Source organism: Natrix helvetica, assembly GCF_964273705.1.
Source record: "Natrix helvetica genome assembly, chromosome: 5".
Lineage (NCBI taxonomy): Eukaryota > Metazoa > Chordata > Lepidosauria > Squamata > Natricidae > Natrix > Natrix helvetica.
Window position 1 is genome coordinate 64124390 of NC_138551.1, and position 12291 is coordinate 64136680.

Sequence of the window (12291 nt, forward strand, 5' to 3'; positions counted from 1 at the left end):
CTGGGGCCAAGGAACACTCCAAAGCTGGAACTAAAAGGGAGCCGAACAGAGAAAGCCAAGGCACACATCTTTCAATCAGGAAGTCTTTTGGATCCAGCAAGCCAAATAAATATGAGACTTTTTATCAAACTCCTGATTAAGGCAAACACAGTGATCAGCCTGAATGGTTGGGGTCCTTCAGGGTCAATCTCATAATTAAGGTTAAGATCTTTTAGAGTCATTCCCATAACTCAAATATAAGTAGCCAACATGACAAGTAGCTTCCCATAAGTCTAAATCCATTCTAGTTCCAGAATTTTCACTCCCTAATTCTGTTGGATCTGTACAGGTAGCCCTCAATTTACAACAATTCATTTGGTGTCAGTTCAAAATTACAATAGCACAGAAAAAAGGAAGTTATGACCATTTCTCACCCTTGTGACCCTTGCAGATTCCCCAAATCAGAATCAAAATTCAAAATGATGGTTGCAATGTCTTAGGGCCACTTGATCACCTTCTACAACCTGCTTCTGTCAAGCAAAATCAGTGAAGAAGCCAGATTCACTTAATAATACAATACAATACAATACAATATAATACAATACAATACAATACAATACAATACAATAGTAGAGTTGGAAGGGACCTTGGAAGTCTTCTAGTCCAACCCCCTGCCTAGGCAGGAAACCCTATACCATTTCAGACAAATAGCTATCCAATATCTTCTTAACACATAACCATGTGACTACTTTAAGAACTGCAGTGATTTACTTAACAATGGTGGCAAGAAAAGTCATAAAATGGGGCAAAATTTACTGAACAAATGTCTAGCTTAGCAACAGATATTTTAGATTCAATCTGTCATCATAAGTCAAGGACTACCCGTATATGGGCATCCTTAGCCGAACAGTTCATTCAACTCAGCAGACTTAATCCTTCATAGATGCAGAGCCATCAGGCCATTTTCTTTTGAGATAAACAGTGTTATACAGAGTACAAAAAAGAATAAAAAATTATAAGCTAAAGAAATAGAATGCCTGAAATATATTGCTTAAGCTTTTTTTTACACCATTCACTGTACATTTTCACTATTTTCACTATTTTCTTTTTTGCTTCTCCAAATCCCTACAACATTTCATAATTTCTCTAAAGAGTGTGGAATTCCCAATCTCTTTGTTTTGGGAATCTTTTCAAAAGTTAGGCACCCATTCATACTTAATCTTATTTCTGCTTGTTTCATCACATGGACACTTCTTAAGGACACTAATGACATTGTATTCAATTTACTTTTATATTTCTTCTGACATACCCAATTTTTATTTCCATATAATGAAGTGGACAAAAGCATCATACTATTAATACATACCTATTTTCACTCTTGTAAATAAAGAATAAATGTTATTTATTCACAAAACACGAAGCACACACTATCATTCGATTGTTACTTGCAATGACAAAAGTTCTCCATCCATTTTTCACCTTTATTCACATCAACTTTATTCACACACTTCTACTTGCTCCAATTTTGTTCAATAAAATGTTTTACCTTTATGTAAAATTTGCAACTATTCATTCAATTTTCCCTAGGGAGAGGGGAACGTCCTTAATGTCTTTAATGCTGAGCTATTCACCAAGCATTTTGTTTATTCTCATGCAGGCTTATTTTTATCAGTATCAATTATTCCATTCATTTAATAATACATTCAGTTCTGCTGAATGTGGACTTTCCTTACATTATACCATGATTTCTCTGACTCAACAAAGATACGTTCGAATATCTTTCTCTCATTTATTTGTGGTGGAATCACCACCTAGAGTAGGCAGGAGAGGAAAGAGGGAGCCTAGCATGAGAGGAAGAGGCCAGAATCTTGAAGCCTTTATCTGCCTGTTTCTAAGAGAATGGAGAAGACTCTGAAAAGAGTCTCTTAAGTAGATGATCAACGATATATATATATATATATATATATATATATATATATATATATATATATATATATATATATATATATATATATATATATATATATATATATATATATATATATATATATATATATATATATATATATATATATATATATATATATATATATATTTTAAAAACTACTTTAATACAATACAATAGTAGAGTTGGAAGGGACCTTGGAGATCTTCTAGTCCAACCCCCTGCCTAGGCAGGAAACCCTATACCGTTTCAGACAAATAGCTATCCAACATCTTCTTAAAGACTTCCAGTGTTGGGGCATTCACAACTTCTGGAGGCAAGCTGTTCCACTGATTAATTGTTCTCACTGTCAGGAAATTACTCCTCAGTTCTAAGTTGCTTCTCTCCTTGATTAGTTTCCACCCATTGCTTCTTGTTCTACCCTCAGGTGCTTTGGAGAATAGTTTGACTCCCTCTTCTTTGTGGCAACCTCTGAGATATTGGAACAATGCTATCATGTCTCCCCTAGTCCTTCTTTCTCTTAAGCTAAACATACCCAGTTCCTGCAACCGTTCTTCATATGTTTTAGTCTCCAGTCCCCTAATCATCTTTGTTGCTCTTCTCTGCACTCTTTCTAGAGTCTCCACATCTTTTTTACATCGTGGCGACCAGAACTGAATGCAGTATTCCAAGTGTGGCCTTACCAAGGCATTATAAAGTGGTATTAACACTTCACGTGATCTTGATTCTATCCCTCTGTTGATGCAGCCTAGAACTGTGTTGGCTTTTTTGGCAGCTGCTGCACACTGCTGGCTCATATTTAAATGGTTGTCCACTAGGACTCCAAGATCCCTTTCACAGTTACTACTACTGAGCAAGGTATCACCTATACTGTACCTGTGCATTGCATTTTTGTTGCCTAAGTGTAGAACCTTACTCTTTTCACCATTGAATTTCATTTTATTAGATAGTGCCCAATGTTCAAGTTTGTCAAGATCCTTCTGTATCTTAAGCCTATCTTCTGGAGTGTTGGCTATTCCTGCCAGCTTGGTATCATCTGCAAATTTGATGAGTTCCCCATTTATTCCCTCATCCAAATCATTGATGAAGATGTTGAAGAGTACTGGGCCTAAAACAGAGCCTTGGGGTACTCCACTGCATACTTCCCTCCATGAAGATGCAGTTCCATTGAGAACTACACGTTGAGTGCGGTTGGTCAGCCAGTTACGAATCCATCTGGTGGTGATGCTGTCTAACCCACATTCTTCTACTTTATCTAGTAGTAGGTTATAAGTATTTTGGCTTATTCTGTTTCATGCAGAGTAAGTAAGCACACTACAGAACATCACTTTGCAGAAACTATTTTACTAGAGAGAGTAAGTAATACAACAGGAAGAGGGAATGCATGACAGGAACAATAGAGACGAATCTAGGAAACAACTACAATAGAGAGGAATGACAGAACTAACAACTACTATAAAGAAGAATGATAGAGCTGCATAGAAGATAGATGTAACACCTGTAACATACTCACAGAGTTGTTCTTATTCCTTGCACCTGACATTGATGCATTTCTTAGTGACACCGCTGAAGATCAAATATTGGCTTTGTCCAACCTATGCCCACACAACAATTCCCAATTTTTGTGCTAACAAGACCTGGTGGATCCCCCATTCAGAATTTGTAAACCCCTTTGTACCCTTTAGCCAGAAAATCTGAAAAACAACCTAGTGAATCATGCATGTCATGGAATAAGTAGAAATCAAAGGCAGGTGAGCAAAGGAAGAGTTTTGTTTCAGTCAATCAAATGCTTTCTGATTTATAGTCATTTTTATGCCTCCTGAACACATGAACAGACATGAGCTTAAACAGCATATTCAGAATAAACATAGATATTCCTTAGTAGATATTTTTTAAACAGGCACCATCTAATTCATTCTTGGGTTTCTACTTTCTTGTTTTTCAGAAATGTCATTAAAACACAGTTATTCCTGCAGATTTTAGGAGCAGAATGTTGTAATATTGTTCCATGATTACTAACATTTTCTAATTTAATTTATTAATGTTTATAGTGCTAATATTTTAAATAATGATGCCGATATTTTTTTAACTTGACTTTCAAAGTTTAGTTGCAGACCACTGACAATCATTTATAATGCATTTATATTTATTTGTAAGCATAGCAGCAAAGTGAAGTACTTTTTTTTTAAAAAAATGTTGCTTTTTATTTTGCTAACAATGCCATAGACCAGTGGTGGGTTGCAGACGGTACGCCCTGTTACGGGCGTACTGGTGCCTGCAGGGAGCACCAGGTACCGTTCTGGTATGGTGCTCTGAAGGGCCCGCCCGCCGTCCTTACCTGTATTTAAGCTCTTCGGCGCTTCCGCGCATGTGCACCAAGCATACAGCGCCTACGCAATGCTCCGGTGAGCAGCTGGAGTGTCGTGGAATGTTCCAGGAGGTAAGGACGCATGCGTGTGCTGCGTGTGTGTGCGTGCATGATGTGGTGGACGCTGGGCCCCGTTGCACCGTACTGGTTGCACCGGGATCCGGAACCCACTACATACAGATGAGTCCTAGGAATAGATATATTGTTTCAACAGCAATTCATTCTTTGGCACATATTAAAACAATCATGAACTTTTCTCTTTCAGAGGGACTATACTACACTACACCACCAGGTAATAAAGACCCACTTAAAATGTATTTTTATGTCTAGCATAAATTGGCAACATAGCAATAAGTTTGTGAGTGGGCGGGGAAATCCACTTCCACTTTCCTATGGCATGTTGATTAACATAATCTGCTATTCACTAGCTTAGTTTAGTTTATTATTTAGCGTTTAATGAGGTATCAAGTTAAATAAGATAAAATAATATAACACCTACAACACTTGCAGCATCCCATGGTCTTGCAACCACTGACATTTCCTACTTTTTTTTCTTTACTAATACATTTTTGGTACTACTAGCGCTTTTTAAATAACGATGCTGTGGTCATTTTTTAAAATTATACTGGTATTTTTTAAACTCAACTGTCAAGATTTAGATCCATGTCCAGAGACAGTCAATTACAATATGCATATACTTATTTGTTACAGGCAAGCAACTTTTGTAAGCATAGCAGTAAAGTCATGTACTTTTTTTATTTTGTTGCTTTTTATTTTTAACATATTTAACATGGTTGTTAAATGAATCTGACTTCCCCATTGACTTGGCTTCTCAGAAGGTCACAAAAGGTGATTACATGATCCCAAGCCACTGCAACCATCATAAATATAAATCAGTTGCCAGGCATCTAAATTTTGATCATATGATCATGGAAATGTTGCAGTAGTCATAAGTGTGAATAATGTCATAAGCCCCTTTTTTCCATGCTGTTGTAACTTTGAATAGTCACTAAATGAACTGTTGTATGTCGAGGGCTATCTATATTCATTTTTTAATCTTTTATAACCTAACTTATAAAAGAAATGATAAACAATTCAGTCCCATATATAAACCACACTGTTCCGTGGTGCTTGTTTTCAGAATCACAGTCCAAGTGATCTTATAGATTCTGACTGATCTATTTTCTATAAGTTTTGTGTTGTTAATCCATGCCCTCTTTTTTATTCCCAGCCGATTCATTACAAAAGTGACACAATAGAAAAAATAAATCGCATCTAATTACATTATAATTCTTTCTATTACCGTATTTCAACTTCATTTAGAGAATCAACCTTCTGTATGTCATTAGATATTTAGAAAGCTTTTTATTTACTCCCAATATATTGTTTCAGCAGCAATTCATTTCCTTGGCACATATTAAAAACTTATCGTAAACTTTTCTCTTTCAGGGAGGACTTCAACGCATTTGCCAGGTAATGAAGACTGACTTAAAATGTATTTTCTTGAACAGCATAAATTGGAAATAAGACAATAGAGGGGAGAATCCACTTCCACTTTCCTATGGCATGTCAGTTAACATAATCTGCCTTTCAGTAGCATAGTTTAGTTTATTGTTTAATGTTTACTCTAATGATGTAGCAAGCAAAATAAGATTAAATAATGCAACATATTGACATATTTAAAAAAAATTAGTGAAATAATCAGATAAGATCATCCCTTGACAGTTGACCCCGAATCTGATCTGGAGAGGAAGCTCTCAGTTGGATGACTTTAGCTAAACTTTAAACCTGGCAGTCTTTCTTACTGTCTCTGTGTTTGTACCTTAGGGGAAGTAAGCAAGCCTATTGGATGGGGTCCCAATGGGCTATCCTGTAAATTAGCAACTTTAAAGGCTGTGCTCTGGCTGAAACATTTGGTTAGCAAGGAGGATAGGAGTGATATCCCCTATTTGTGGTTCACCACAAATACAGATCCTCTCTGGATAAGGTACTTATTGAAACTGCCCAGGGTTTACCATAGTATCCAAGAACTCTATAATAAGTCTCCCCAAAGAACACCCTGCCCTTTGGTGACTACAGATACTTCTTGACTTACAATTGTTCATTATTTTAAAGTCCAAAGTCACACCAGCACTGAAAAAAAGTGATTTATTACTTTTTTCCACACTTATAACCCTTGCAGCATCTCCATAGTCATGTGACCAAACTTCTGATGTTGGCAACTGACTTCTATTGATGATGTTTACAATGACTTAGCGTCATGTGATCCCCTTTTGCAATCTTCTGACAAACCAAGTCAATAGGGTGGCCAGTTTCACTTAATAACAATGTTACTAACTTAATAACTGCAGTGATTTACTCAACAAGTGTGGCAAGGAAAATCTTAAAATGAGGCAAAACTCACTTAACAAAAGTCTCAATTAGCAACAAAAAATTTAGGGCTTGACTGTGGTTGTAAGTGGAGAACTGCAATGCCTGGATAATCTTTAATCTCCAGTGCAAATGCATCTGCCAATGGAATGACATCTATAGATTATAAACAGCAAAATGTCTAGTATACAATATTTTGGAAAGGACCTCAACACCCCAGAGCCATCCCTGCATCTTAATGCTAATCACTCTCTATGATTCCATAGTATTAAGTATTCTTTGTCGCTCATACATGCCCAATATTTCCAACTACTTCAAAATGTTAAGTTGTAGGGCTATAACTCTGAGTATCATACATTATTGTCTTTTTGTCCAGTGAGACCTACTGCCAATCTTCTTACAAAGCTAATTAGAGAAAAAAACAAAGCAATGAACACCCCAAAAAAATCAGAGTGATGCTATTGCAAAAATTGTTATGCTTTCTATAATAATATCCATTTATAGTTATTTCCCTCCAAAAATATTCACTATTATAGAATGCCATAAACGTGATTGAACTTTTACATTTGGTTTATGTACAAGATACTCTTGGTTGAGGAAGAAAGAATTATAATCCATCTTTTGTAGATGTTTAACTTGACATTTTTAATAACACACTTGAATTACAAAATCTACTCTCTTGACAATTAATTCCTTTGTCCACTTATTCAATGGATTTCCTCATAGGTAATTTATTTTTGCTTTCTTTACCTCACACTCATAAGCCCCAACCGTATTGATAACATTTCACCACTTTTTTTTAAGGAAGAGAGAGGCATTTTGATAAAACAGTTCTTCCTGTACTAATGGACTCTAATCCTTTTGACTGAAGTGTATGTGACAGAATTGACAATTTTCACTAATGCAAAAGAAATAAATTGAAGATAAATATACTTCCCATTTGTCAAATGTACTTCCCATTTGTCAAAATTTGTCCCATTTGGCTGTTTACTTTTTTAGCACTCTCCAAACAAATGCAGAAAATGTAGCCATTAGGTCTGCTTCTGTATGTCCTTCTTTAGCCTGTATTGTTGTAAAAAAATAGTTCACTGCTACCTGAAATAAAACTTGTAGCATGACAAATACCCTTATGGTATTTTAGGTCCTAAAAGAGATTATTTGTTAGGAAAGAATACTTCACTCTTGATTTCTGGCTATAACAGTACTGAAATCTGTCTTCCAGTCTCCTGAAAGATTTCCTTCCCTTCAAAGAAGGATCTATTTCAGGCATGGGCATTTTCTGGTAACTGGGGGCTTCAATTAACTTGGTTGGTGAATGGAAAGAAAGCTGAGGTTCGAAAAAGGACAGGATTATATCACACATGTGAGTAGGAATGGAACTTGCAGGGATTTATAAAGGCTCACTCTCATTTTGAAGTGTGACAATTCTATTTTAGCTTTTTCTCTTCAGTTTTCATCTGTTCTCCACCTCGAAGTGGTAGGCCACAGTACCTGTGTGTTGAGTTCAAAGGGAGACATTTTGAGGTTATTTTTGCCATGTGATAGAGAGTGCCGTGGTTGCTTTCACAAATTGCATTGTTCTCAATATGTACAAGACAGTAAGCAGGCACTAGTGTATTACAAAGATAGAAGTATGGTTAGGAGGTAAACAAAAGCAGATGTGAAACGGCATAATCTTGTCTCTTTACAGCCAGAAAACGGAGGCAGGGTCAACATGCTTTCCCATTTAGTGTCTGCTTTGCTTAGCAGTGGGATTGCCAGTCTTCATTGAGTTGTTAAGTGAGAATTACCTATGCAGCTTTCTTCAAACATATTCAGATATACTGAATATTTTCGTCTAGTTCCTTAGTTATTATGGCTGTGCAAAATCATTTACAAAGTTTTCTTTGAAAAGTAATTAAAAGTTCCCTCTGAATAAACTCCTTAAGATATTGAGGCACTACCTTTTGCAGAAGTCTCAGAAGAACCTCTCTGAAGGCCTTCAAGAGATGTATGAAAATAACTGTGAATGTACAGGTGATACTTCTACAAGAATTGCTGCTAAAATGGGGTTGCTCCCAGCACTGCAGCTTTTCTTAAGTAGCAATCTTATCAAAGGTAGTCCATGCGGTCAGTTAATGTGGGGAGGCCCAGGAGGTGATTGCACTGAGCATTTCATAATATGTGATTCAGTGCTTTTGGCAGTGGGACCTGAGGGAAGCTTTGATTCATGAAGTGCTCCTCAAACAGTTCAAAGAGCTTTCAACATTCTTTCTCCTGTATTTCTGTTTTATTTTTATTGGCTCTTAAGGGTGCTACAGATTATATGTAGCTTTTGGGGATTATGAAATAGGCAACAGTTGATATTTAAGAATCCGGTATAGGGACATTTGAGTACAAATCACCATGACAGAGAACGCCTCAAACGTATGATTTCAATCCTCCTTTGGGTTAGAATGTCAGGCACCCAATCTTCCTTGTGGCCAAGGATAACGAATAATGTCTAACTCATTGAATTATTTTTACCACAATCTCAGTTTTATTTATTTATTTATTTATTATTCATGCTTCTAGACCGCCCCCTCTCCCAAAAAGGGACTCGGGGCGGTGTACAGTCCATGCCAAATATATCAAAATACAATAAAAATTGAATATGTACAGTTGGAATGGAGGAGGTTAAAAATGGAATTAAAAGAACTGTACAAAGCAATATATATAAATATAGGATTTTGAACCCCTAAAACACACACAATAAGTTAAAAACAATACCCCTAAAATAACCAGTTAATACATTTGCCAGGAGGGACAGTTGTAATTATGCCAGGCCTGCTAATCGGAACAGGTGAGTCTTCAATTTTTGCCGGAAGGAGCGGAGGTCAGTAGTGGTTCTAATGTCGGGGGGAAGGTCATTCCAGAGGGTTGGGCCCATCACAGAGAAGGCCCTACTCCTTGGTGTCGCCCGTTGGCATTGCCTAGTGGACGGCACCAGGAGAAGTCCCTCTCTGTGTGAGCGAATTGGCCGCAGGGATGTATGTGGGAGGATGCGATCCCGCAAGTTACTTTACTAATACTTATAATCAGTAATGAATAAATATTTAGTATGTGTAAACATTATTATCAATATGTGTAATTATCATTATTATCAATATGTGTAAATATTATCGGTCCTACCTAAGAGTAGTACATAAAATTATCTACTACAATGTTCTACCTGTCAATGACTACCTCAGCTGCAACCACAACAATACATGAGCACACAATAGATACAAACTTAAGGTAAACCGTACCAAACTTGATTGCAGAAAATGCGGCTTCAGCAACAGAGTGGTCAATGCCTGGAATGTGTTACCTGACTCAGTAGTTTCTTCCCCATACCCCCCACAACTTTAGCTTTAGACTGTCTACTGTTGACCTCACCCCATTCCTAAGAGGTCTATAAGGACCATAAGCGCACCAATGTGCCTACCGTCCCTGTCCTAACAACCACATTTATTTGTATCAACCAGTATGATTGTGAAACATGAATGTTAATGAAGATTCAACCAATACTGGTTTTTAAGCTTCTAATTGAGAGGACAAGGAAGAACATCTAGTAATAACAGCATAAAATAAATGCTAATAGTAATCAATAATAATTATAAAATAAAAGGAATCAAAATCTATATGTTTTGATCTGCAAAGGCTTATGAAAATATTCAAGTTTTTACCATTTTATTAAGTCTCAATAGCTTTGAGAAAGACAATCCATTGATAGAAAGTCATCCCAGAGATATCCAGGTTTGGAGCCATAAATATCTGTAAATATGACAACCAGGACTGTAAATTCCAACTGAAAGTTGCCTGGTAACCAAGGCAGCTCTCAAAATAGTATTATATGGCCAAAGTTAGATGTGTCCATAATTACATTAATCTGAGCCTCTGGATTTTGGACTAGCTATAGCAGTGTTTCTCAAACTTGGCGACTTTAAGTCCTGTGGACTTCAACTCCCAGAATCCCCCAGCCAGCATAGCTGGCTGGGGAATTCTGGGAGTTGAAGTCCACAGGACTTAAAGTCGCCAAGTTTGAGAAACACTGAGCTATAGCTTCCAAGTAGCTCACAAGAGTCAGGTGTAAAACACATTGCAATAGTTCATATGACCGGTGAATAAGGTATCAATGATTCTGAGAAGTGCCTTCTGATGCAGGAAAGGTCATATGTTTTGCACCAAGTGAGGTGGAGAAAGCCCCTCTTGACTGAGCTGCTATTTGCTTTCTCATCAAGAGCTATGAATCCAGAAGCCCCTCTAAATCATGAGCCAATTAATAAGCAAAAGTGGCAGAACAAAACATGGCCTTCCTTAATGCTGTTTATGTATAGTACTATTGTAAACTGCTCAGAGCAGCATATCAACTTTTTGAAATAAATACACGTGGAATGCTGTCTTTGAGGAAGTGTACTTAGTATAAACAGATGTATTTGGCTGTTTCCTGGTATTATTAAGTACTCCTTTGATCAAAGTACTCAAAGTAAGTGTACTTGGGATATTCATTGTCTTACAGTCTTCCCTATCATACAAATTATTGTAGATATAAAATTGAAGAAATCTCCCAAACCATGAATAAATTTTATATTTAGTCTCCAAATCCTTTGTATTATTATCTAATGAAACTATGGTTTCTGACTTTAGATAATTTATTTTGCTGCTATTAGGTATGTAGGCAGTCCTTAACTTACGACCACAATTGAACCTTAAATTTACGTTGCTAAGTGAGACAGTTTAGTGAGTTTTGCTCCATTGTATGATCTTTCTTGCCACAGTTGTTAAGTGAATCACTGCAATTATTAAATTAGTATCATGGTTGTTAAATGAATCTGACTTCCCTGTTGACTTGGCTTGTCAGAAGATCACAAAAGGTGATTACATGAGTCCAGGCCACTGCAACCATCATAAATATGAATCAGGTATCTAAATTTTGATCATATGATCATGGGAATGTTGCAATAGTGGTAAGTGTGAACAATGGTCATAAGCCCATTTTTTCCATGCTGTTGTAACTTTGAATAGTCACTAAATGAACCGTTGTATGTCGAGGACTACCTGGATTCATTTTTTTATCTTTTATAACCTAACATAAAATAAATTATAAACAATTCAGTCCCATATATAAACCACATGGTTCCGTGGTGCGCATTTTCAGAATCACAGTCCAAGTGATCTTATAGACTCTGATTGATCTGTTTTATATAAGATTTGTGTTGTTAATTCATGCTCTCTTTTTTCTTCCCAGTTGATTTATTACAAAAGTAACACAGTAGAAAAAATAAATCACATCTAATTACATTATAATTGTTTCTATTACCGTATTTCAACTTCATTTAGAGAATCAACCTTCTGTATGTCATTAGATATTTAGAAAACTTCAAACTTTAGGAAGAGAAATAGCACTGGTAAAACAGATATTGACTTTCAATGCAGCAGTGATTAAAACTGAGTAATTTAGTTTCTTTTATAGCTTTTTTTTAAGCTTTAATACGTATGTTAAGAAAAATAAATAAATAGAGGAAATTCAGACTTCCTGTTTCTCTTTCTATAAATGGAAACTGATTTTGGATCATAAATATTTGCTCCCTTTTTCTTAGCAGATGAATAGGAATAGCAAAACCCATGT

General features: G+C 36.2%; 1 protein-coding gene across 1 annotated transcript in view; it reads left to right on the forward strand.

Annotated features, from left to right (window-relative positions):
• Positions 1-12291, forward strand: part of LOC309392639 (scavenger receptor cysteine-rich domain-containing protein DMBT1-like) — a 48921-nt gene that overhangs the window by 26711 nt on the left and 9919 nt on the right. The window contains exons 11-12 of the mRNA XM_081954069.1: positions 4558-4584; positions 5742-5765. Coding sequence (XP_081810195.1) covers positions 4558-4584; positions 5742-5765 — 51 coding nt within the window. The remainder of the gene's footprint in view (positions 1-4557; positions 4585-5741; positions 5766-12291) is intronic.